General features: G+C 45.1%; 1 protein-coding gene across 1 annotated transcript in view; it reads right to left on the reverse strand.

Moving 5' to 3' along the window:
- Positions 1-27,895, reverse strand: part of PLXDC2 (plexin domain containing 2) — a 251,643-nt gene that overhangs the window by 141,522 nt on the left and 82,226 nt on the right. The window contains exon 2 of the mRNA XM_038755652.1: positions 6,620-6,825. Within this exon, the coding sequence (XP_038611580.1) occupies positions 6,620-6,825 (206 nt within the window). The remainder of the gene's footprint in view (positions 1-6,619; positions 6,826-27,895) is intronic.

Raw genomic sequence — 27,895 nt, forward strand, 5'->3', positions numbered from 1 at the left:
GAACAGTAGTTGTCCGTTGACCCTGCAAAATCTCACTGGAAATGGAAGCCCTTCAGTTGAATTCAAAGGATGGTGGAGTGTTAAGCCTCACTCATTCTTCTCTACCAGTCATGCTTTGGCTGGGGCAGGATGTGGCACATTATAAAATACACGTGAAGCATATCAGTGGGGCAGAGGGGTCAACATACAGCCAAAGTGACCACAGCCTAGTGTCGTAGCCTCGAAATAGTAATAATAATTATGGTATTTGTTAAGTGCTTTCTAGGTGCCAGGCACTGTACTAAGCACGGGGGTGGATACAAGCAAATAGTGTTCGACACAGTCCCTTGTCCCAAGTGGGGCTCACAGTCTCAATCCCCTTTTTACAGATGAGGTAACTGAGGCACAGAGAAGTCAAGTGACTTGCCCAAGGTCACACAGCAGACAAGTGGCGGAGCCGGCATTAAAACTCATGACCTTCTGACTCCCAAGCCTGTGCCCTATCCACTATGCCATGCCGCATCTCTCTCTATATAATAGAGTTGGTAGACAACTTCAGTCCAAAGGAGTAAGCCTCCCTGCCAGAAGCCTGTTTCAGGTCTCTGCGGGCTTCAACCCATTCCTCCGTGCATCCAAATGGACACTTCCAACTTGCTGTTGCCTTTGGAGGGGGTCTCGGGGTGGGCTTGGGACTCTGGACTCTGGGACTTCTGGAAGACTAAACCTGTTGAGAGCCAGCAGGACCCCGTGATGCTGCTGAGGAATCATGAGAAGCAGCGTGGCTCACTGGAAAGATCACGGGCTTTGGGGTCAGAGTTCATGGGTTCAAATCTCGGTTCTGCCAATTGTCAGCTCTGTGACTTTGGGCAAGTCATTTAACTTCTCTGTGCCTCAGTTACCTCATCTGTAAAATGGGGATGAAGACTGTGAGCCCCCTTTGGGATAACCTGATCGCCTTGTAACCTCCCCAGCGCTTAGAACAGTGCTTTGCACATAGTAAGCACTTAATAAATGCCATTATTATTATTATGTCCCTTCCCTTGGCAGCCCACCTGCTATTAATAGCACTCATTCTGCCAAGCCGTCTCATCGGCAGAGTGCTACTCGGCTTCAAACACCCAAACCTCTGTTCCCACAGGGCCTCGCCACCAACTGTTGGGGACCCAAGGGTTTATCAGCTCCTGTCTTGCTGAAGTGGGCCCCACTACACTCAGTCAAGATCATCATAATGATGACGGGGAGGGGAAGGAGGAGGAGAAGGAGAAGGAGAAAAAGGAGGAGAAAGAGAAGGGGAAGAAGGAGGAGGAGGATAAGGAGAAAGACGAGGAAGGGAAGGAGGAGAGGGGAAGGAGAAGAAGGAGAAGGAAGATAAGGAGAAAGACGAGAAGGAGGATGGGAAGGAAGAGAAGGGGAAAAAGGATATGGAGGAAAAGGGGAAGGAAGAGAGGGAGAAACGAAGAAGAGAAGGAGGAGAAGAAGCACTGTAGTATTTATTAAGGTCTTACTATGTGCACTAAGATAATCAGATCGGACACAGTCCCTCTTCCACACTGCCCTCACTGTCTACAGGGGAGGGATAACAGGGATTCAGTCCCCATTTTCCAGATGAGGGAATTGAGGCCCAGAGAAGTGAAGTGACCAGCCCAAGTTCACCCAGCAAGCAAGTGGCAGAGCGGGGATTAGAACCCAGGTCCTCCAACTCCCAGACCCGTGCTCTTTCCACTAGGCCATGCTGCTGGGTTCACCTGGTTTCCCTTTGGATCTCTTTCTTGGCCAACAGCACAACCACACAGGAGGAAAAGGGAAGGGAAAGGGGATTAAGATAGTGAGTGGCCACTCTGCCTTCTCCCAAGCTAACCGATGAAGGTTGGGTGGGAGGGTGGTTTAGGGAGGAGGAGGAAGAGGAGAAGGAGTGAGCTTTGGCTAAAAAGTGTGCTCTCAATTTCCCTAGTCACCCTGAGGAATTGGAAGTTGATCATTTTCACGCATTTTTTTCTTTTATGGTATTTGTTAAGTGCTTAATACATGGCAGGCATGGTACTAGGCACTGGGGTAGACACAGGCTTATCAGGTTGGACACAACCCACGTCCTACCTGGGACTCACAGTCTTAATCCTCATTTTGCAGATGAGGTAACTGAGACACAGAGAAGTGACGCAACCCACCCAAGGTCACCCAGCAGACAAGCGGCAGAGCCAGGATGAGAATCCAGGTCCTTCTGAATCCCAGTCCTGTGGTCTAACCACTAGGCCACTCTGTTTCTTATTTTCATCCTGGCTGTCACCCTACCATTTTCCAAATAAAGACCCTGAAGGGCAATCTCATGGGATGTGGTTTTCCGGTACCCAGTGTGAGGAGAAAGCAACCCAGACAGGAATGGTCCAATTTTTAGTCAGCATAGCTGGGAGATGGCCACATTTTTCTGGGGATTGCTCTACAGTCCGTCAGTCAGCCGTATTTATTGAGCACTTCCTGCATGCAGAGCACTGTACTAAGTGCTTCGGATACTATAATACAATAAACAGACACAATCCTTGCCCACATTGATCTTACAGTCTAGAGAACAGTCTAACAGCCTACAGTGATGAGGCTGGCCAAATAATGAAAAAGCACAGTCTGCCCGATAGATTTGGTTTTCAATGGTCCCTGCTGGAGTCAGAGAAATAGTTTCACAATACGGTTCTGCTGACTTGGTGAAATAGGCCTCTTCAGGACCTATAAAACGGGCGTTTAGATTTTGCAATAAAATGATCAGAGAACTAACAGAAGGGAGTTTTTGGCACAGCCCAGATGAAGAAGGATGTTTTTGTTTTGTCCTTTTGGGTTGCCAAAGTGTCGGGTGGAAGGCCGGCTGCTCGCTGCTTATTCCCGCTCCTGGCTGGAAGTGGAAAGGGAAAAACGAAGTGCAGGTCAAAGGGTTACAGATGTCCCGAAAAGCACATGGGCACCAGCCTTTCCCCCGAATGCTGCCTCCCCTGGCCTGAAAGCAGTGAGACAAACTCCCAAAATGAAGCTCCCTGGGGACCAGAGTCCAGCACGAATGCCTGCTGTGTGACCTGGGCAAGTCACTTAAGTCATACCAAGGGAAGGGAGCAAACACGGAGGACACAACCCTGAGCACAACAGAACCAAATCCCTTGTCAATTCGACATCGGTCATCTTCTTTCCTTCTGAAGACCTTTGCTTTTCCAAGACAGAAGCACTGTATCACTTTGAACTCCTCTCTCCATTAGGGTCTTCTTCTGCTGTAATATTTATAACCATATCCACTTTCTTTAAAATCAAAGGAAGACTTTGTCATCCCAAGAGCAATTACAAAAGTTTTCCTGGTGATGTACACTGTACTAAGTGCTTGGACAAGTACATTACAATAGAGTTGGTAGACATGATCCCTGCCCTCAAGAAACTGTCAATATACATCACAGGTTGAGGGTATCATAGGATGCTTGTAACCTGGCATTTGCTTGAATAAATGAAGACACAAATAAAAAAGATAACACAATGACCAGAATCTACATTCGAAAACCATACCTGAGAGGAAGAAAAGAAAGAGTACGAGGGGATGAATATGGCCTAGTAGAAGAGCACAGATCTTGGAGTCAGAGGGCCTGGCTTCTAATCCCAACTCGGCCACTTGTCTGCTGTGTGACCTTGGGCAAGTCCTTAATTTCTCTGGGCCTCTGTTCTCTCATCTGTAAAATGAGGATTCATTGTGCCTCCCTCCGGCTTAGAATGTGAGCCCCATGTGGGACAGCGACTGTGATCAACCTATCTTGTAAGTACCCCCAGCATTTAAAATAGTGTTTGATAAAAAGTACTTAAATTATCACTAAAAAGCAGATTTACTCATATGTGCCTGAACGTCGTCTCCAGTAATCGATTCATCTCTTTTCCCAATCTAGTGTTGTGTGTGTGTGTGAGCGCACTTGTGAATGTCTGTTTCTTAAACATCCTTTAATTTAGCCAACAGTCTCTAAAATATGCTTAAAATAAACTCAATGATGGGAAAAATGCAAAATGAAATCCAAATTAATGTTTTTGGATAAACTCAATTCAGATCGGAACACATTCTTTAAAATGAGAATTTTTGTTTATACTTCAGATCTCTTTCCGGCTATCGCTATTTTCCTGGAAAGTCTAAAATGTCTCAATCTTTTGGAAAGAGATTATCAGCTGGAGAAAATTCACCATACACATTCCAACACTCCAAGGGCAACTAAACAGGCAAGTGACATCTATCTTCAGGATCTCATATTTCTTCATGCCCCCCGGCCCTACCAAAACCCCCAGAAATCCAATGCAAGACTCTAGATGGAAAGCTCCTTGTGGGCAGGGAATGTGTCTATAATATTGTTATTTTGTACACTCCCAAGCATTCAGTACAGTACTCTGCACACAGTACTCAATAAATACGATTGATAGATAGTGGGGCTCTACTGCATTCTTCCAAGTGGTCAGTACAGTACACTGCACACACAGTATGCGCTCAATAAATACCACTGACTGACTGATAGATACCACGGTAACCTAACAATTCTAGGCAATTGAAGCAGCATGGCTTGGGGGCTACAGCACGGATCTGGGAATCGGGTCATGGGTTCTAATCCCAGTTCTGCCACTTGTCTGCTGTGTGACCTCGGTCAAGTCACTTCTCTGTGCTTCAGTTACCTCATCTGTAAAATGGGGAATAAGACTGTGAGCCCTATGCGGGATGGGGACTGTGTCTATCCCGATTTGTGGGTATCCACCCCAGTATTAAGTACAGCGCCTGGCACACTGTAAGCACTTAATACCATTATTATTATTACTATTATTATTATTAGGCGGTCCCTAGGATTAGTATCCACCTGTGTGGGATCTCATTCATTCATTCAATCATATTTATTGAGCACTTACTGTGTGCAGAGCACTGTACTAAGCACTTGGGAAGTACAAGTCGGCAACATAATCTCTACAATAACCAATCAGAAGCAAGCTTCCTATTCATCCTTGCTGGAGAGTTAAATATCCACATGAACAGATGGAATTAAGGAAGGAACGGAATAACAATCAACATTCAGTTCAAGAGTGACATGTACTAATTGGTGAGTTCTATGTTTATTAACCAGAAAATGCAATTAGTCTCAAATTGAAAAAAAAAGTTAAAAAATCAATAACTGTCATCTTTTGATAGGGAGGAAACCTGTTCCTTCAGTCAACTGGATCATTGAAAAGGCTTGGGCTTTCTTTGGGATTTGTTACACTGCACAAAAAAATCTCCACATTATTTCCATTGAATTAGGGACAAAAACAGGCTTTGTTCTCTCAGGATGCTTCTTCTGCAGAAACAGTGAAAATGCTTGGACTTTTTTCTTTCCCTGGATAGAGGATCTGGAGTCCAAGAAGGTGTGAGGGGCAGGGGGTCCAGACGGAAGAGAAACCCAATGAAATTCCATTTTACTACCTTTTAGCCCCACTGATACATAAAAGAGAAGTGGGGAACAGCCAGGGAAATGAATTAAATTATCTAAATGACCTAGGGAGACATTTAGAGGAAGGAGAATGAGGATGATCTCATTTCAAAAACCAAAACCAAAACTTTCTTTTTCAATTAAACTCAATAACGGTCCCAATACATTGCTTCCTTTATTTGCTGCACAGAGGCTGGTCAAGAGCAGCATTTGTCAATGCTACACATTTGCGGGTCCTATTTTCTGGGGATTTTGACCCTGGCAACTATGCATAGACCTCACTCTCAGCTAATGAATTGGGCGAGCTGTGGAAATTTTGGGCCCAGCTTAGATAATTCAATTCCTGGATTCCACTTATCCTTAAACAACAAAAAACAACTGACCAAATAAATTGACCCTTATTCAAAGACTGAGTCAGTCCTTTGTACTTGGATAGAATAATGACAACAACAATAATAATAACAATTATAATAACCTGGGTTCTAATCCCAGTTCCACTACTTGTCTTCTGGGTGACCTTGGGCAAGTCACTTAACTTCTCTGTGCCTCAGTTCCCTCACCTGTAAAATGGGGATTAAGACTGTGAGCCCCATGTGGGACCAGGACTGTGTTCAACCTGATTAACTCGTTTCTATCCCAGCGCTTAGTACAGTGCCTGGCACATAGTAAGCACTTAACAGATAACATGAAAAAATTATAACTGTGGTGTTTGTTAACATTTACTATGTGAGGGGCACATAGTAGCACACTTTGGGGTAGACACAAGCTAATCAGGTCAGATGGTCTCTGTCCCACATTGGGCTCACAGTCTAAGTAGGAGGGAGAATAGGCATTGAATCCTAAGCGCTGGGGTAGATACAGTGCAATTGTTACAAAGTCCCTGTCCCATATAGGGCTGACAGACTTTATCCCTACTTCACAGATGAGGAAACTGAGGCCCAGAGAAGTGAAACAACTTCCCCAAAGTTACACAGCAGACAAGTGGCAGAACCAAGATGAGAATCCAGGTCCTCCTGAAACCCAGAGAAGTGAAGTGGTTTGCCCAAGGCCACACAGCAGGCCAGTAGCAGAGCCAGGATTTGAATCCAAGTCCCCGCTCGTTCCACTACTGCTTCTCTGCTAGATGCCAATTCTCGTTCACTGATACACCCGGACAAGTGCAGAAAGAGAGAGGCAGCTGCCGCCCTTACCTCAATTTGCGTGCTGTTGTCCTGTCCATCTTCGAGGATCAGGTCCGGAAAGGCCCTGGGCTCGGAGGTGTCCTGCCCCACGCCGGCCCGATTGGTGTCGAGGGATTTGGGCGGCTCCAGCTGCCGTTTCCACCTGCGACCGTCCGTGAGCACGTCTACTTCATCCTCCACCCGTGAGGGGCCCGGCTCAACTTCGTAACGCCAGCCTGGGAGGGAGGAGGACAATCGTCAAGACTCTCGCCACCCCAGCCGGGTAGTCCACGAGAAACCCATCCCCTCCGGCTGAGATGGCTACCCGTGAAGAGAGGAGGAGGCCGAAACATAGACACCTTCTTTAGTTCCTTCAATCGTATTTACTGAGCGATAACTGTGTGCAAAGCACTGCACTTATGTCCATATCTGTAATTTATTCATTTATATGAATGTCTGTCCCCTGCTTTTAGACTGTAAGCTCCTTGTGGGCAGGGAATGTCTCTATTTATGGTTGTATTGTATTCTCCATATACAGTGCTCTGCACACAGTAAGCACTCTATAAATATGACTGGATGAATGAATGAAAGCACTTGGGAGAGTACAATATAACAATGAACAGACACATTCCCTCCCCACAACAAGCTCACATTCTAGAGGGGAAGGCAGGCATTAATGTACATAAATAAAAAATAAATAGAGGCCAGAAGTAGTCATTCCATGAGGAGTTCGCTGTGGGGTGAACGAGCGGGGTGATTCTGATGGGAGGATTGTCACAAAGTCCCGGCAGCAAAAGGAGTGTTTTCGTATCTTTGCCCCAGGCATCTCCAACTCTAAGAAAACAAACTGTAAACTGACCAGGACCAGGCACTGGACATTTTTTGGTTCAGAGGAAAGGAAATGCACCATTAAAGCATTTCATTTCTCTGTGCTAAGCACTTGGGAGAGTACATTATAACAATAAACAGACACATTCCCCGCCCACAACGTGTTCACTGTTGAGAGGGGGAGACAGACAGTAATATAAATAAATTAGATATGCACAATGAAGTGCAGAAAAAAAGTTTTAGATCGGTTAAATATATTTTACCCTAGGATCAATGGCACAGATTGGGAACATTTTGGCGAGGCGCAAAACTGATTGGTTCAAGGCTAAGCCCCCTTCCAACTGTCCGTAAGTGACAGTGATAACCCAATGCACCCTCCGATTCTTACCTTGACCTCCAATCAATCAATCAATGGGATTTATTGAGCGCTTACTGTGTGCAGAGTACTATGCTAAGGGCTTGGGGAGCTCAAAACAAAGAGAGTTGGTATATCTAATTTTTAGAGAAGCAGCATGGCTCAGTGGAAAGAGTCCAGGCTTTGGAGTCAGAGGTCATGGGTTCGAATTCTGGCTCTGCCACATGTCTGCTGTGTGACCTTGGGCAAGTCACTTAACTTCTCTGAGCCTGTTACCTCATTTGTAAAATGGGGATTAAGACTGTGAGCCCCCACATGGGACAACCTGATCACCTTGTATCCCCGCCCCCCAGTGCTTAGAACAGTGCTTGGCACATAGTAAGCGCTTAACAAATGCCATTATTATTATTATTATTTGCCCTCAAGGAGCTGACAGATTAGAAGACCCTGAGTTGGACCACGGAGACAGAGTTGCCCAGAGAAAAAAGTAGAAGCCCGAGGGTCAAGAATACTGGGTTCGAGTTCCAGCTCTGCCACTGCCCCGCTGTGTGAGCTGGGGCCAGTCACTTTACCCTCTCTGGGACTTAGTATCTTAATCTACAAAATGGCAATGAAATATAGATCGTGAGCTCTGGGTGAGACAGGGACTGTGTCCAATCGGATACAGTGTGGCCTAGTGGATAAAGCACGGGTGGGCCTGGGAAAATCCCCCAATTTATCCCCTGCTCCCCCTCCCCACTTCCCCTACTGGCTCCCTTTGCTCTACCCCGCTCCCCACCCCACAGCACTTGCGGATATATGTACATATTTATAATTACAATTCTATTTATTTTTATTAATGATGTGAAATTATCTATAATCATATTTATTTATAATGACGGAACTCATGCCTGTTTACTTGTTTTGACCTCTGTTTCCCCACTTCTAGACCATGAGTCCATTTTGGGCACGGATTGTCTCTACTTGTTGCTGAACTGCATTTCTCAAGCGCTTAATATAGGGCTCTGTACTCAGTAATCCCTGAATAAACACAATTGAATGAATGAATGAATGAGTTAGAAGAACCTGGGTTCTAACCCCGGCTCTACCACTTGTCTTCTGTGTGACCTTGGGCAAGTCACTTCACTTCTCTGTGCTTCAATTAGCTCATCTGCTTACTATTAATTAATTTTGGTATTTGTTAAGTGCTTACTATGTGCCAGGCACTGTAACAATAATAATAATAATGATAATAATAATAATAATAATAATAATAATAATGGCATTTATTAAGCACTATGGGCACTTACACTGTTCTAAGCGCTGGGGGGGATACAAGGTGATCAGGTTGTCCTACGTGGGGCTCACAGTCTTAATCCCCATTTTACAGATGAGGTAACTGAGGGCCAGAGAAGTGAAGTGACTCGTCCAAAGTCACACAGCTAAGTGGTGGAGCCAGGATTTGAACCCATGACCTGTGACTCCAAAGCCCGGGCTCTTTCCAGTAACTCACGCTGCTTCTCTGTACTAAGCGCTGGGGTGGATGGATACAAGCAAATCAGGTTGGAAGCTAATCAGACTATGAGCCTTTTGACTATGTCAAAAGACTAAAGACTATGAGTCTTTTAGACTGTGAGCCCACTGTTGGGTAGGGACTGTCTCTATATGTTGCCAATTTGTACTTCCCAAGTGCTTAGTACAGTGCTCTGCACATAGTAAGCGCTCAATAAATACGATTGATGATGATGATGATGATGAGCCCCATGTGGAACAGGGACTGTTTCCAATCCAATTTGCTTGTATACACCCCAGCGCTTAATATGGTACCTCTTCCTCTAGACTGAAGCTCACAGTGGGCAGTGAATGTGTCTGTTGTATTCTTATATTGTACTCTCCCAAGCACTTAGTACAGTGCTCAGCATATAGTAAGCTCTCAATAAATACAACTGACTGATACATAGTAAGCGCTTAATACCATTATTATCATTATTATTATACCCCAGTGGTTAGCATAGCGTAAGCCCTTGAGAAATGCCATGCCATGGTGGAAGACCCCTCCAGAAGTGGATGGATTGACAGGCAGAAGTTATAAAACCATCTGTGGGGTCTTGGCCTTGCTCACCTGGCTTTAGCCTACAACCACAGGAAGAAAATTCGATTCAATCATTCCTTCCAGCCTTCATTTCAGTCAGATGGCGGGGTTAGACATTTTATGGCTCCCGGCTACCCAGAGTTCAGATGAGCGACCTCCTCCATCTCAGCATTATCCCCTCCCATCAGCAAATGCTCCAATTCTGCCAGGCTCTTGCACTGCTAGGACAGAGGTTCAAGAAGGGCTCGCCAAGGGGACCGATTTAATCATCGCTGTGACTTTTTCCCTTAAGGTAGGGACGCTCCCAGAAATCAAACTATAATTTCACAGGGTCCGCAACACCCTTCCAGTTCCCACTTCAGGGTTGACTCGTGGCCCTCAGGAGCTCCGGAGGAGTGGATAAACTTGCCCTCGTAACCCTCAGTGGCTATGAGCAATCGGTCTTGAGTTCGATAGACGAGATAACAGAGAGTAGGGTGGTGTCAGAGGAACCAGAGTTGTGCCGGCCGGGTTGTAGCAAAGACTAAAGCTCTAGACTGTACGCTCGCTGTGGGAGGGGGACATATCCACCAACTCTGTTGGAGTGGACTCTTCCAAGCGCTATGTACAGTGCTCTGCATACAGTGAACACTCAATAAATACCATCAACTGATTAGTGGGAGAGGAGGGAGGATAGGCGGCAGGGGGAAGAGAGAGAGGAGTGAAGGGCAAAGTCGATGGTGAGGCGTTTCTGTTTGATACGGAGGTGGATGGGGGAACAACTAGAGGATTTTGAGGAGTGGGCAAAATTTAGAAAAAAATGTTCTGGGCAGCAGAGTGGGGAGCAGATAGGGGAAGTTGGAGGCAGGGAAGTCAACAAGAAGATGGGATAAGTTCTTGGTTCAGCTGACTTGGTAGCAGTTTGGGTGGTAGCAGTTTCCCCCTCTAGACTGGAAGCTCGTTGTGGGCAGGGACTGTGTCTGTTTACTGTTATACTGTACTCTCCCAAGTGCTTAGTATAGCGCTTCCTCTGCACGCAGGAAGTGCTCAATAAATAGGACTGAATGCACGAATGGATGGATGGAGGGGAAGGAGCAGATTTCGGAGATGCTGTGCAGATACAAACAGCAGGATCAGGTCACTGACTGACTTTGAGGATTGAAAGAGAGAAGGTGGCATGAAAGAGAGAAGGTGGCGGCATCGGTCTCTTGTAATGGGCTGGCTGAACTGATTCTTGTTTGTTTTCGGTCCCCTGTCCATTAATTAAATGGCTGACGGCGTGCCGTCTTGTGATCAATGATCTCTCCTCTGGCTCGCCCCGCTGCGGTCCGCTAAGCAGAGAAACCGTTCAGAGTCTGAGTGTTTCTGCTGAAGGGTTGTCCCTGCCTTGTTAAGTGGCTGAGGAGAGAGACGGTGCCAACAGAATTGAAAGGAGCAGTATCAGTAGGTTTGCATTTGAGCCTAGAATATGCCCTCGGTTGCTGCCAGTCTGTAATAATTCCTTCAGCCAAAGGGAAGCCAAGCCATTCAGAATGATAATCATATTAATAATGATAATTCTACTAATAATAATAAGTAAGCTCATCCGTCTAGACTGTAAGCTTGTTGTGGGCAAGAAATGTGTCTGCCAATTCTATGAATTGTATTCTCCCAAGTGCTTAGTACAGTGCTTGATAAGTGTCATTGATGATGGTATATGTTCAGTCACTTCTTTCAATCTTATTTATTGTGGGCTTACTGTGTGCAAAACACTGTACTAAGCGCTTGGGAGAGTACAAAAGAAAAACAATCGGACACATTCCCCGCCCACAACCAGCTTACTGTCTAGAGGGAGTTTCCTATGGTGCAAAACCCTAGTGTAGATACAATTTAAATCAGATTAGACACAATCCCTGTCCCACATGGAAGAGGGAGAGACAGAGAGCAGGGATTGAATCCCCTTTTACAGGTGACACAGAGTTTGCATTGTATCTACCTATAACTTCTCTACGTTAAAACCGGTGCTTTTCCACTAGGTCACCTTGCACGAGCAAAGTTCCTTACATAATCCCTTGGGAACGTACAAACTAGAAGACCAGATCCCTGCCCTCAAGGCGGAAGAAAATGAAAATCAATTTCAGAGAGGAGGAAGGAATCAAATATCAAAAGCTGTACCTAAGTGCTACGGGATGGAGAAGTGTGTGAAAGTGGCAGGAGGTTGGGAAATCTGATGGGGATTTGTCCATGACATGATGCGATTGCAGAAGGGCTTTGAAGACCCGGAGAGCAATGATCTGCTGGATACGAAGGATGTTTTTACCTTTGGAAGTCATACAGGAAGCGCAAGGGGCTGGAAGGCAGGAGACCTGGGAAACTGAGGGTGCCTGCTGCCATAAGAAGCAGGATGCAGTGGGTGCTGAATATTCATTTAATTGTATTTGAGTGCTTACTGTGTGCAGAGCACTGTACTAAGCGCTTGGAAAGTACAAGTTGGCAACATATAGAGATGGCCCCTACCCAACAACGGGCTCACAGTCTAGAAGAGGGGGACAGACTGGGAATGGGGATTAAGACTGCGAGCCCCCCGCCAGGGGACAACCTGATCACCTTGTAACCTCCCCAGCGCTTAGTACAGTGCTTTGCACATAGTAAGCGCTTAATAAATGCCATCGTATAGTTCGGGTTTGAGAGAGGGAACTTGGCTGGAGGTTTCGGGGGAAACACTGCGAGTGAAGATGAGAGGAGATGAGAGAAGGGGCTGATGAGGAACCTGAAATAATAATGATAGTAATAATAAATGTGGTACTTGTTAAGCGCTTACTATGTGCCATGTACTGTACTGAGCGCTAGGGCAGATACAATCAATCAATCAATCAATCGTATTTATTGAGCGCATACTATGTGCAGAGCACTGTACTAAGCGCTTGGGAAGTACAAATTGGCAACACATAGAGACAGTCCCTACCCAACAGTGGGCTCACAGTCTAAAAGGATTGAGGACTGAGACTGTGAGCCTTATGTGGGAGACGGACTGTGTCCAACCTGATTTCCTTGTATCCACCCCAGTGCTTATTACAGTGCCTGGCACATAAGCTGCATTTAACAAATGCCATAATAATAATAATTTTACAAGGTAATTGGGTTGGCCACAGTCCCTGTCCCACAAAGGGGCTCACAATCTTAATCGTCATTTTGCAGATGACGGAACTGAGGTACAGAGAAGTCAAGTGACTTTCCCCAGGTCACACAGCAGAAATGTGGCGGAGACGGAATTAGAACCCAGATCCTCCTGACTCTCAGGCCCGGGCTCTAGCCACTAGGCCATGCTGAGCGGGCCCCATCTGCCCCTCTTCTGCCTTTCAATCAATCAATCAATCAATCGTATTTATTGAGCGCTTACTATGTGCAGAGCACTGTACTAAGCGCTTGGGAAGTACAAATTGGCTTTCAATCACACAAGATTGACTGAGTCACTAACATGGGGGAGGGACTCAACAGGCAGATGTGCCCGCCAATCAGATGTGGCCTGGGTATGCCATGCACTCAACGGACAGGTTTGCCCACTAATCAGATCCTGCTTGGGGGGGAACTAATCAGAGGAGAGGGGCAGAAGGCAAACCGATACCGAAATTGTAGGGAATAAAAAATAAAAAAACACACAAAAACAAAAAAAAACCCAAACATATATGGTCAGGATGTCATTCATTGTTGAGGGAGTTGTAGATTAGGAAGCCCAGTTCCTTATCAAGTACCTAAAATCAGGAGTGTCCACTGAGGAGTTGCAAATCTCTTACTGACCTGAGCTATTTCAAATATCCTGTGGCGTACAACTTGATATGCTACAGCTCTTGGAGTTAAGAGCCTGGGTATTAGCCCTGTAAACCTGAATGTCCTTTTTAGAAAATTCAGGGGGAATGGCCTAGTCATTTTCTCCTACCACATTTCTTTGTTATTTTTGTTTTTATGGCATCTCTTTAGCACTTACTGAGTGTCCACTGAGGAGTTGCAAATCTCTTATTGGCCTGAGCTATTTCAAAGATCCTGTGGCATACAACTTGATATGCTACAACTCTTGGAGTTAAAAGCCTGGGTATTAGCCCTGTAAACCTGAATGTCCTTTTTAGAAAAATTCAAGAGGAATGGCCTAGTCATTTTCTCCTACCACATTTCTTTGTTATTTTTGTTTTTATGGTATCTCTTTAGCACTTACTGTGTGTCAAGCACTGGTCTAGGCACTGAAGTAGATACAAATTAATTAGGCTGGATACAGTCCCTGACCCACAAGGGGCTCACAGACTCAGTAGGAGGGAAAACAGGTATTTAATCCCAGTGAGGAAACAGGCACAGGGAAGTGAAGTGATTTGCCCAGGATCACACAGTAGGCAAATGGCAGAGCTGTGATTAGAACCCAGGTCCTCAGGCTCCTAGGCCTGACACTTCTATCTCCATGTCTGTTTTTCTCCATTGTCCACTATAATGCTACAGTGGCCATGGTATCCAATGCAATTTGTTTGTATCTACCCCAGCGCTTAGTACAGTCCCTGGCACATAGTAAGTGCTTAACAAATACCATAATTATTATTACAGACAACTCTCCCCACCTTCAAAGCCTCATTGAAGGCACTTCTCCAAGAGGCTTTCCCTAAGCCCTTCCGCGTTGCTCTAATTTGTTTCCTTTATTCGCCACCCTCAGCCCTACAGCAATTATGTACTGACCCATATTTATCTAAATTAATGTCTGTCACCCTCTCTAGACTGTAAACTTGCTTTGGGTGGGGAATGTGTCTTTCTAATGTTATACTGTGCTCTCCCAATCAACTTAGTACAGTGTTCTGCACACAGTAAGTGCTCAGAAAACACGACTGATTGGTAACTGTCCACATGGCAGTATTAATTTTGGTGTGACCATGGTTTACATAATCCTAAACCTGTCTGTTCCCAGACAAACCAGGAGTCTACAGCTTCAAGCAATAGCTGGAAATTCTTATCATTCCTGTCTGACAAAATGAATCTGCTACTGAAATGTAATAACAATTAGTATATTTCTTCATGGCGTGTCTTCACGAAGTTTGCTAAGGATTTTTAAAATGTCTTGGAATATCTGAATTACAGCATTTCGCTTAGCTAGACAACATTCCTTAATGAAATTGCATGATTGCGCATATTTATGCTGATTAAGTAATTGGACAAACTTTGTAAATCACAATCAACCAAATTTCCAAAAAACGTATACACAGGGAAATTAACACAGAAAAACAGTGCTAAAATTAGGCTTCAACCCCTGCGTTATAACCCCAAGATACCCTATCCGGTAGAAGAAGTAGAAGTCAACGCTTAGAACTTGGATATTTTTCTAGTTTTGGACACAACTCAAATGGTTATGCTGTAAAAATTTTCCAGATTTCTGAGTTCAAGAGACCCTTCCCTCTGCCCAGTGACTATGTTCTACGCTCTGCCATGTGTCTGCTATGTGTTCTTGAGAAAGTCACTTATCACTTGACTTCTTTGAGCCTCAGTTTCCTCATCTGCAAATAGCTATTAAATACCTGTCCTCCCTCTGATTTAGCCTGTGAGCCCCATATGGGACAGGGACTGTATCCAACATGATTATCTCCTATCTACCCCAGCTCAGTACTTGGTGCTTAGAAAGTGTTTTAAAAAATACCCCAATCATGATTACGATATGCAAATAGAAAATATGTGAGCTTATCCTGGGAGAAGGGATAAATAAAGGAAGCAAGTCAGGGTGGGGAAGAAGGGAGTGGGAGATGAGGAAAAGAAGGCTTAGTTAGGCGTTGCAGGCGGAGATATGCCTTCATTAAGGCTTTGAAGGGGGGAGGTGAGAGTAATTCTCTGTCAGATATGAAGAGGGAGGGTGGTCCAGGCTAGAGGCAGGACATGGGTGAGGGGTGGGCAGTGGATAGATGAGATTGAGGTATGATGAGTAGGTTGGCATTAGAGGAGTGAAGTGTGCCAACTGGACTGCAGTAGGAGAGTAGGGAGGTGAGATAGGCCAGAGAAGACCTATTGGAGGAGATATAATTTCAATACCACTGTAACCAACCAATATATTTTCCTGCAAATGTCCTTTGTTGTAGCCGGTGGGGAATGAAATGTTTTATTAGTGAGCTCCATTTCGGCAGGGAAAGAAACTGCCGCTCATCACATCCCCACATCCCCTGGTATCAACCTTTCCCTAGCTATTGTGGAAATCCAAGATGTACAGATTGTTGTTTGCCCACCAGAAGGGTCTAACTCAACTTTTTCCTATTCAGAAAGCCCAGCCCTACCCAAGATACACATCTACTTCAGCCCTGCTTTTCCTGGACAAGATTTATGTATGAAAAATCTTCCCGTAATCCCCAGGGTTTGAGAGCTTACCGCTGTTCTGTCCCCAGCTTCTTGTTCAGACTAAACCATGGGTTGAAATCAAGTTTTGGTTGCCAAATACCTCTAAAAATAGTCCAATTAATTAAAACCGATTTTGAGATTTGCCAGTAGAGACCTTTCTGTGCTTGCCAAAAAAAATCTCAGAATGTTGGCTCCCATCAGGGTGATTCCAGCTAATTCTTGTATCCGCTAATGACAACAGTACAAATATTTGAACATATTATGAAATTGAATGTGATGAATTAGCGTATTATGTTCGTGGCCCCTCAACGTGCCATGAATCTCAGGATTTTTGCATCCTTTCAAAGCCCGGGTGGAGGGGGAATAAAATTGTCACTGGAATGGCCAGTGTGGTAATGGCAGATTTCAGTCACGAGGGGGCGTCATCAGTAAGGGATAATAATAATAATAATAATAATAATAATAATAGCATTTATTAAGCACTTACTATGTGCAAAGCACTGTTCTAAGCGCTGGGGAGATTACAAGGTGATCAGGTTGTCCCACGGGGGGCTCACAGTCTTAATCCCCATTTTACAGGTGAGGGAACTGAGGCACAAAGAAGCTAAGTGACTTGCCCAGTCACACAGCTGACAATTGGCAGAGCTGGGATTTGAACCCATGACCTCTGACTCCAAAGCCCGTGCTCTTTCCACTGAGCCACGCTGCTTCTCTATGAGCTGTCCCTCAGTTCTAGGCTGCTAGCATCAAATCAATCCATCAGTGGTATTTATTGAGCGCTTACCACGTGCAGAGCACTGTACTGAGCGTTGGGGAGAGTTCGATACAACTGAATTAGCTGATATGGTCCCTGCCCTGAACGAGCTAATGGCCAGAAGTGACTGGCAGTAGTGAATAATAACAATTGGGGTATCTGTTAAGCGCTTACTATGTGCCAGGCACTGTACTAAGCTTTAGGGTGGATACAAGCAGATCGGGTTGGACACAGTCCCTGTCCCACATGGGGCTCACAGTCTCAATCCCCATTTTACAGATGAAGCCACTGTAAACCTTGCCCCTTGTTGCCACTCTCTCCCCCTACCCCCCACGCATCCAACACTAATTATTTATGCCCGTCTCTGTAATTTATTTATTTCTTAAAATGTCTGTCCCTACCTCACTGTGGGCAGGGAAGGTGTCTGTTTATTGTCTATTGTACTCGCCTGAGCACTTAGTACACTGTTCTGCACCCAGTAAGTGCTCAATAAAGACGACAATGAGTGAAGAGAAGGAACATGGCTTAGTAGAAAGAGCAGGGACCTAGGAATCATACGACATGGGTTCAAAACCCAGCTCTTCTACATATCTGCCACATGTCTGCTGTGTGACTTTGGGCAAGTCACTTCACTTCTCTGTGCCTCAGTTCCCTCATCTGTAAAATGGGGATTAAGACTGTGAGACCCACCTGGAACAGGGACTGTGTCCAAACCAATTGCCTTGTATCTACCTCAATGCTTAGAGCAGTGCTTGGCACATAGTAAGCACATAAATACCACAGTTATTATTATTAGAATTAGGGACATGTTCCCTGCCCATAATGAAGCAGCGTGGCTCAGTGGAAAGAGCCCAAGCTTGGGAGTCAGAGGTCATGGGTTCTAATCCCGGCTCCACCACGTGTCTGCTGTGTGACCTTGGGCAAGTCACTTCACTTCTCTGCGCCTCAGTGACCTCATCTGTAAAATGGGGATTAAGACTGTGAGCCCCACGTGGGACAACCTGGTCACTTTGTATCCCCCCAGCGCTTAGTACAGTGCTTCACACATAGTAAGCGCTTAACAAATGCCATTATCATTATTACTATTATAATGAGCTTACCCTCTAAGGAAGAATTTACAGTTTAGAGATGTTTCAGGAAAGAAGAAACGCCCGTTTGCCTCAGGAGCTAATAATCTGCCCAAAGACTTGTGTTGGGCTGGATTTTCTCCTTAGTCTGTCTGTGGGTTTCACTAACTACCATTTATCAAGTGGAGTTGATATAACAGAATCAGGTCCCACATGGGGTTCACAGTCCGAGTAGGAGGGAGAACAGGGATTGAATTCCAGTTGTGCAGATGGGGGAACTGGACCACAGAGAAGGGAAGTGACTTGCCCAACATCACACAGCAGGCAAGTGGCAGAGTCAAGACTCAAACCCAGGTCCTCTAACTCCCAGGCCCAGCCTCTTTCCACTAAGCCATGCAGCTTCCCAGTCATCTACTAGATTTGATATGTGAAGACAGCTAATCGGGATAATTCATATCAAAACACTTTTTTTCTCTTCATGCAAGGGTTTTTTTTCTGTGTTTCTTTTTGCCTGAATGGTTCCGATAATTGCCTTGACTCTCCACTTCACCTTTTGCAAGTTGGCCTGGCGATCCAGTCACTTTTATAAAAAGCAAACAATTGCTCGGCATTATTCTAATGTGCATCTGGAATGGAACGGGGGGGAGGGGGGGGGCGGGGGGGGGAGGGGAGAGGGAAATCACTCCACTTGGTGATGAACCAACAGAAAGACACATGCATCAATTCTGCTCAAATCTTTTCTTATTAATAGAAAAGCTTCAAACAGCTCTGCTGCCAACTGCAAAAAATTAAATTTGAATGATATCCGGCAACTCCGTTAATGAACCGAACAAAAGGAGGATTCTGTAGTTCTCCTACAACTTGACGTTTTCTGAAAACAATGGATCATTTAGGTGAGACTCTTGGATAAAGAAACAGAATTCAGTTCAGGAGCTATTAGAAAGCAGAAACAGTAATGGTAATAATAACAATCATAAATATAGTCTTTAAGTTCCTTTTATGCAAGCACTGTACTTAACACTGGGGTAGACACATGGTAATAATAATCACTATGGCATTTGTTAAGTGCTTACTATGTGCCAGGCACTGTACTAAGAGCTGAGGTAGATACAAGCAAACTGGGTTGCTTGGACACAGTTCCAGTCCTGTACACAGTCTAAATGGGAGAACAGGTTTTGAATCCCCATCTGACTAATGAGAAACTTCAAGTGCAGAGAAGTTGAGTGACCTGTCCAAGATCAAAAAGCAGTCAAATGGCAGAGCTGAGATTAGAATCCTAGGCCAAGCTGGTTTCTGTCCCCTTCACTCCACAGAAACCACCCTCTCAAAGGTCACCAATGATCTCCTTCTGTCCAATTCCAATGGCCTCTACTCCATCCAAATCCTCCTCGACCTCTCAAGCTGCCTTCGACACTATGAACCACCCCTTTTTCCTGGAAACATTATCCAACCTCGGCTTCACTGACATTGTCCTCTCCTGGTTTTCTTCTTATCTCTCTGGCCGCTCATTCTAGGTCTCTTTCACGGAATCCTCCTCTGCTTCCCACCCCCTAACTGTGGGGGTCCCTCAAGCTTCAGTTCTGGGTCCCCTTCGATTCTCCGTCTATACCCAGTCCCTTGGAGAACTCATTCACACCCACGGCTTCAACTACCACCACAATGTGGACGATTCCCAAATCCCATCTCCATCCCTGATCTGTCTCCCTCTCTGCAGTCTTGCATTTCCTCCTGCCTTCAAGACATCTCTACTTGGATGTCCTGCAGTCACCTCAAACTTAACACGTCTAAAACAGACTTCCTCATCATCTCACCCATACCCTGTCATCCCGCTGACTTTACCATCACTGTGGATGGCATCACCATCTTTCCTGTTTCACAGGCCCTTATCCTTGGTGTTATCCTTGACTCCTCTCATTCAACCCACATATTCAATCTATCACTTAATCCTGTCAGTTCAACCTTCACAACATCGCTATAATCATCCCTTTCCTCCCCATCCAAATTGATATCACGTTAACCCAAGCACTTATCCTGACTATATTACTGTATCAGCCTCCTTGCTGACCTCGCTGACTCCCTTCTCCCCCCATTCCAGTCCAAACTTCACACTGATGTCTGGACTATTTTCCTGCAAAAATGTTCCGTCCATGTTGCCCCTCTCCTCAAGAATCTCCAGTGGTTGCCCATCCACCTCCGCATCAAACAGAAACTCATTATCATCAGCTTTAAAGCAATCACCTTGCCCCCCTCTTACCATGCCTCGCTAACACAAACAGGCCCGCACACTTTGTTCCTCTACTGACAACCTTCTCACTGTATCTTGATCTTGTCACAGACCTCTCCTCCAACTACTGCCTTTGGCCTGGAACACGAACCCTCCTCATATCCCCCGCTTTCAATGCCTTATTGAAGGCACATCTTCTCCAAAAGGCCTTCCCTGAGCCCTCATTTCCTCTTTTCCCACTCCCATCTGCATCTCCCTGACCTGCTGTCTTTACTCAATACCACCCCCACAGCACTTAGGCACATATCTTAAATCTATTTATTTATATTAATGTCTGTCTCCCCCTCTAGGCTGCAACCACACCGTGGGCAGAGAATGTGTCTATTATATTGTCTTGTACTCTCCCAAGCGCTTAGTACAGTGCTCTGCACACAGTAAGTGCTCAATGAATATGATTGGTCAGATCCAAGCAGCGTGGCTCAGTGGAAAGAGCCCAGCCATTGGAGTCGGAGATCACGGGTTCAAATTCCAGCTCCGCCAATTGTCAGCTGTGTGACTTTGGGCAAGTCACTTCACTTCTCTGTACCTCAGTTCCCTCATCTGTAAAAATGGGGATTAAGACTGTTAGCCCCCCGTGGGACAACCTGGTCACCTTGTAACCTCCCCAGCGCTTAGAACAGTTTTTGGCACATAGTAAGCGCTTAATAAATGCCATCATTATTATTATTATCATCCAGAAACGTGGTCTCTAGTTCACGAAGGGGAGAGAAAAGGGGAGTAGAGGACCTGGGTTCTATTTCTGTCTCTGCCAAGTTGTTTGCTGTGTGACCCTGGGCAAGTCACTTAAGATGCCCCTTTTCTCCTCCTTTGTCCAATCAGGGAGAGGGTTTCTGCTGCCGTCTCCACAGCAACAGAGAGACCAAATAGTGGGTGGCCTTCACATGCAAAACTTTAGCTTGGGACTGTGGGAAGGGGAGGAGAGGAAAACACGTATCCTACAGGTAGAAGGACAAATCCCTGCTATTAAATCCACTAATGGTGATGGGCTCCGCGGAATCATCCACACATCCTCTCCCGCTGCCTCTGGCCAACAGAATCCCCTGAGAAGATTATGTCCTGTGACCGTGGAGCAGACAATATCTCTACTGTCTTAAACTGCGGACACTCTATGTTCTCCCAAGCCACTGATGAGCTTGCTTAATACAGTGTTTTGCACACAGTGAGTGCTCAATAAATACAACTGACTGAGCTTGGCCCTCACAGCGGTTACACAGGGGAAACAGGGAGGTCTTGTGGAAAGAGAATGGGAATGGGAGTTGGTCCTTCTAGGCAGCGATCATGTCTCCCCACTCTCCTGAGCAGAGTATGTGCTCAATAGATACCATTTATTGACTGAGTTAAGCAACCTCCACAGTGGTATGTGCCATCATGGACAAGTTACTTCATCTCTCTGGGCCTTCATTTCCTCACTGGTAAAATGGGAATAAAATGATAATAATGTTATTTGTTCTGCATTTACCAGGTGTTAACCACTGGAGGCTCATAAGCGCTAATCGTGTCAGACCTAGTCCCTGTCCCAAGATGGGTTCACCATCTAAGTAAGATGGGGAACAGGGGCCGAACCCCCATTTTACAGATGAGGAAACTGAGGCATAGGGAAGTGAAGTGACTTGCCCAAGTTCGCAAAGCAGACAAGTGGATGAGCCGCGATTACTTCAGACTCCCAGTCCCGTGCTCTAACCACTAAGCCACGCTGCTCATTATCATGACAAGCAGCAGTGTGGCTTAGTGAAAAGAGCCTGGGCCTGGGAGTAAGAGGAACTGGGCTCTCATCCAGGCTCCATGACCTGCCTGCTGTGTGACCTCGGGTAAGTCACTTCACTTCTCTGTGCTCCAGTTTCCTCATCTGCAAAGGGGGATTCAAAACCCGTTCTCCCTCCTACTTAGACTGTGAGGCCCCGATTATCCTGTATCTACCCCAGTGCTTAGTACAAGTGCTTGGCACATAGGAAGTGCTTCTCCAGTACCACAATTGTTACAATTACTATTATTACACTAAGGATGGAGTCCACTCTACTTCTTGCCTTAACTTAAAGAATCGAGGCCCTATTGTGAGACAGAGAGATGTCATCCTCATTGCTAATACGTTCTCTCTGGTATAAGTTGAACACAGATGGCTCCAATGGCTTCAGAGCAAAACAAATCCCACAACAGTGCTAGATTCTGCTTTTAAGTATTCTGGATCCACTCTGGAATGTGATTAGCATACATTACATTTGGCATTCAACACTGATCATTTTTATTTTCCTGCACGTATCCCAAATGGTGGGGCCAACAGTTTCCAACTTATCCCGACGAACTTCCAAGAGAGCAGCCTAACGAGGATGGCATCTCAGTATAAAACAGAAGAGAAGACATCAGCAAGTTTCCTTTTCATTTTACATTAGAGCTCGCATTTCAAAACACTCTGCTTCTGTCGGGCAAACACATTTTAACCTGTCTTTTGTTATAAATGATCAGGCTCCACAATAGACAGGCAACTCTCATTTTTGAAAAATCCCATCAATACACTTCAGCTTTCAGTGCTGAAGAAAAGTCCTGTTCATTTTTGGCTTCTCGACCAAACCCTTTCATTGAAATTAAGTCCCCCAAACATTTTTTTTTTTAATATTTTTGCACGGCTCCCTCCCCCGCAAGAAAAAAACCTGAATTCAATTTTTTAAAAGGTCTGCAAGAAAAACTGGGAGATCCATCTACTGCCCTATTTATATGCAAATTCCCACTTTTTTGTGTTTAGGTTCAAGGTCTTCCACAAGAATGCTCATTCTAACAACCTTACTTTAACTCATTGTTCTTACTTCTAGAAAGACCTTTTTATCCCAGCAAATTACTGGAATAGAATACGTTCGCCAAATTCAGGTGCTACCATTTAAGAGAGCGCTCTGTATAATGTCCGCATTTTGCTCCTGAAAGAAGTGGCCCGCTTTCTCTCAGGATGAACCCCAGACAATGAACTGAGAAGAAATGCCCACCCAAGAGAGGCCAACCCAGTCGCATCAGTTAGAAGAGAAGGAATTGGTGCTTCCCTAGCTGATGTCTATCAATTTAAATGCCTGGGATTATTACTTCTCCGTTTCGCCCAGGCAATGTAGCCAGGTAAGGGCGGCAGCTGGCAGTTTTACCCAGATATCATTGGTACAATTTCTCTGAGGAGGCACTGAGAAACAAAAATCAATGAGATAGTTAACCTAACTCTGAAGGAGTTGGAAATCTCACCCTGTCCGCTCCTGCGGATGAGCCCTGGACTCATTCTGTCTTGCATTTCTTTCTCTTTGCTCTTTTCCAATGTTCCCTGGGCGGGTGCGGGGGGGTCGGGTTGACAAGCTAAAGAGACTGTGGGCCCCTTGGCAGCCAGTGGTGAGCTGGGGGAAAGCACAGAGAGATGTAAACATATTGCTTCTGTCCTGAAAAAGGAAGCCGCACGTCTAGACTGGTAAGATTGACAGGAAGCTGAGATAAGGGGTGAGAGGGAGGGGAAAGACTATTTCTCCCTCGCTTAAAAAGTTGAGACAGCTATAGAAGTATAATAAAAGTCCAGGACAAAAATACAATATATTATGTGATCCACTAGTAGTATAAATATATACCCATAATACAAGACTTGGAATTTGATTTTTTTATCAGTACATATGGAAATTCTTATGGAAAAACATTGGACTCACTCTCCTCGGTTCTCAGTACAATGTTTGGCACATAGGAAGTGTTTATCCAATACCATGGTTATTACAACTACCGTTATTACACCAAGGATGGGGTCTACTCCACTTCTTGCATGAACTTAAAGAATTGAGGCCGCACCGTGAGACAGACAGATGTCATCCGCTTTGCTAGTCTCCGGTCTAAGTTGAGCACAGATGGCTCCAATGTCTTCAGAGCAAAACAAATCCCACGACAGTGCTAGATTCTGCCTTGAAGCATTCTGGATCCACCCTGGAATGCGATTAGCTGGGAACCTGTAATGCTCCAATCTAACTTCCCCCTTCCTCATCCCATCAATTACCCTGAGTATTCAATCATTCAACCGCATTTATTAAGTGCTTACTGTGTGCAGAGCACTGTACTAAGCACTTGGGAAAGCACTGGTGTAGATTGTGAGCCCATTGTTGGGTAGGGACCGTCTCTATATGTTGCCAACTTGTACTTCCCAAGCGCTTAGTACAGTGCTCTGCACACAGTAAGCGCTCAATACGATTGAATGAATGAATGCATAGTGGACACACTATGGGCCCGGGAGTCAGGAAGTCATGGGTTCTAATGCTGGCTCTGTCATTTGTCTGCTGTGTGACCTTGGGCAAATCACTTCACTTCTCTGGGCCAGTTACCTCATATGTAAAATGGGGATTGAGACTGTGAGCCCCCATGGGACAGGGACTGTATCCAACCTGATTTGCTTGTATCCACCTCAGCATATAGTACAGTGCCTGGCACCTAATAAGTCCAGCGCTTAGAACAGTGCTTGGCACATAGTAAGCGCTTAACAGATGCCATAAAAAAGTGCTTAACAAGTATCATATTATTATTATGTATACAGTGGTTTCTTTCGAACACTTGTTCATGGTTTGCTTGCTTTGGCGGTTACCTGTTGCATGTATTTTCCATTTTTGCTCCAATTGTACACATTTTATCGGTGCCCGCTTCTTACTCCAGTAGACGGTAAGCACCTTGAGGTCAGTGATCATAACTTGTATTTTCACTGTACTCTTTCAAGAGCTCCGGATAGTGCTCTGCCCACAGAAGCCTCCCCATATGGTGCTTCCTTCTCAGGTGGAGCAGAGTACAATGCCTTGCGCACAGTAGGTGTGCAATAAATACCAACGATAATGAGGAGGATGGTGCTTGTGAAAGTATGGAGACAGCACACTCATAACATTAAGATAATAATAATGATGATGACATTTATTAAGCACTTACTATGTGCAATGCACTGTTCTAAGCACTGGGGAGGTTAAAAGGTGATCAGGTTGTCCCACGGGGGGCTCACAGTCTTAATCCCCATTTGACAGATGAGGGCACTGAGGCCCAGAGAAGTGAAGTGACTTGCCCAAAGTCACACAGCTGACAATTGGCGGAGCCGGGATTTGAACCCATGACCTCTGACTCCAAAGCCCATTGAGCCATGCTGCTTCTCCACACATACATAGGATACATAAGATACAGCTTGGCCTGGCAGAAGGAGCATGGGCCTTGGAGTTGGAGGTCCTGGGTTCTAATCCTAGCTCTGCCACTGTCTGCTGTGTGACCCTGGGTAAGTCACTTTACTTCTCTGGGCCTCAATTTCTTCATCTGAAAAACGGGGTTCAGTACCTCCTCTCCCTCCTACTTAGACTGTGAATTCCATGTGGGAGGGGGCTGTGTCCAACCTGCTTATCTCATATCCAATCCAGCCTGGCACATAAAAAACACAAGAAATACCAAGAAAAAACAAAAAAAGAATTTTTTTGCTCTCTTTTGGAGCAGTGCCACTGAATTTAAAATTCTTACAGGAAACTCTCCCTTCAAAATAATTTGTAACGTTAACTTTGACTTAAACACCTATCTTCCCCTTCCATTTCGAAGTATTCTGACCAACTCAAATAGAGTGACTAAAATCCATTTCAGTTGAGCATTAAGGACAGCTCATGGCAAATCTCCACTGTCAGCACAGATCTTTTTGCTGAAAGAGCACTTTTAAAATTAAGTCTTTCCATATGTACCCATAAAAACAATCAAATTCAAAGTCTTTGTATTATTGGTATATATTTACACTATTTGGCCGCATAATATATTGGATTTCATCATTGATCTTTATTATATTTATATTGTTTTGGTTCACTTTTTTAATCTCAGGAAGACATTAATGCACTTTAGATTAAAATCCCATCAGGGCTTTCCCGACTAAGACAGCATTTATTCTACTCCATCTCCCTTCTGCATCACCCTTGAACTTGGATCTTCACGTCTTATTTCTCCCACCCACAGCTCCAGAGCATTTATGTACATATCAGTAATTTATTTATATTATTGTCCACCTCCCCCTCTAGACAGTAACCTCCTTGTGGGCAAGAAGCATGTCTGCCAACTTTGTTATATTGCACTCTTCCAAGTGCTTAGTACAGTGCTCTGCACACATAAGTGCTCAATAAGTACAATCACTTGATTGATTTATTATATGATTTCCTATAGGAATGGAGATTGGGTTCGTTTAGCTGTCTTTCATGGAGCACTCTGTTTTCCTGAAACCAAGTTGTTGTAGTAGTAGGGATAGTATTTATTAAGGACTTACAGTGTAAGAGCACTGTACTAAGTACTGGGAGAGAATATACAAGTGGGAATTAAGCACTAACCAGGCTAGAGGACAGTGATCACGTCCTTGAACTCTTTTGTACTTTCCAAAGTGCTTAGTGCAGCGCCCTGCACTTGTCTGCTGGGGGACCTCAGATGAGTCGCTTAACATCTTTGTACCTCAGTTCCCTCATCTGTAAAATTGGGATTAAGACTGTGAGCCCCACGTAGGACATGTACTGTGTCCAACCTGATTAGCTTGTACCTACCCCAGTGCTTAGTACAGTGCCTGGAACATAGTAAGTGCTTAACAAATACCATAAAAATAAATAAATACTATTGATTGATGAATTGGGAAGAATGTCTGCTTTGCTGCAGTGGGAAGGCACCGTATAATCTATATTTGAGACATTCTCTGGCTTTTTCTATTTCTCCTCATTCTCCTCCACTCTCATTTCTCTCGCTGTCTCTCTCTCTCACACAAACACACAGTTATTCTATTTCATTCTCTCGCTCCCCCTCACTTACTGGCAAAGGGGACCAGACTCCTTAGTACAATGCCTGGCACATAGTAAGCGCTTAACAAACACCGCAATTATCCTCTAGACTGTAAGCTCGCATGGGCCAGTAATGCGCTTGTTATAGTGTACTCTCACAAGCGCTTAGTCCAGTGCTCTGCAGGCAGAAAGTGCTCAAGAAATATGATGGACTAACAGCAGCTGCCAGTGATAGCCATCTTTTCGAGGCCTGCCACTGGTTTCCAGATATGTCCAGTTGCCAACACTGCAATTGCCTAGACTGGCTGACAGCCCGCTGAGAGCCACAGAAACCTCACCACAGTCTGGGGACTGAGCAGGGCTTGCATCGGGCCAGGCAGGGAAGCGATGCAGGGAGTATTCAATTTGCTTGAAGACTACAGGACGGCTAGAGGTCTTTCCCTCATCTCTTTCTGGAATCGATGAGCGGGAGATTGTATTCGGGCAAGCCGGCTGGGGTGTGTGAGTGTGTAGTCAGGGGTGTGTGGGGAAGGAGGGCGGTTTCTGTCACATTGTGACTGAGTTTCGACAACTGGTTCCACAGTTAAAATTGCTCATCTGCACCTCCTCTCTGGTTCTAGTGTTTCCCCTTGGCAGGTGTTTCTGAAATTTTATTTGTGAAATAAGAACAGGGCATGAACAGAGCTGGATGAAACAGCCCCCAAATTATGGAATAGACAGGTATACATATTTGTATACATATTTCACATGAATAAATATATAACTTTGCAATATATATTTCACAACCTCCTTCTATCCTGGAATGCCCTCCCTCTTCATGTCTGACAGTCACTCTGGCCATCTTCGAAGCCTTATTGACAATACATTTCCTCCAAGAGGT

The sequence above is a fragment of the Tachyglossus aculeatus genome, chromosome 13 (genome assembly GCF_015852505.1).
Source record: "Tachyglossus aculeatus isolate mTacAcu1 chromosome 13, mTacAcu1.pri, whole genome shotgun sequence".
NCBI classification, from domain to species: Eukaryota; Metazoa; Chordata; class Mammalia; order Monotremata; family Tachyglossidae; genus Tachyglossus; species Tachyglossus aculeatus.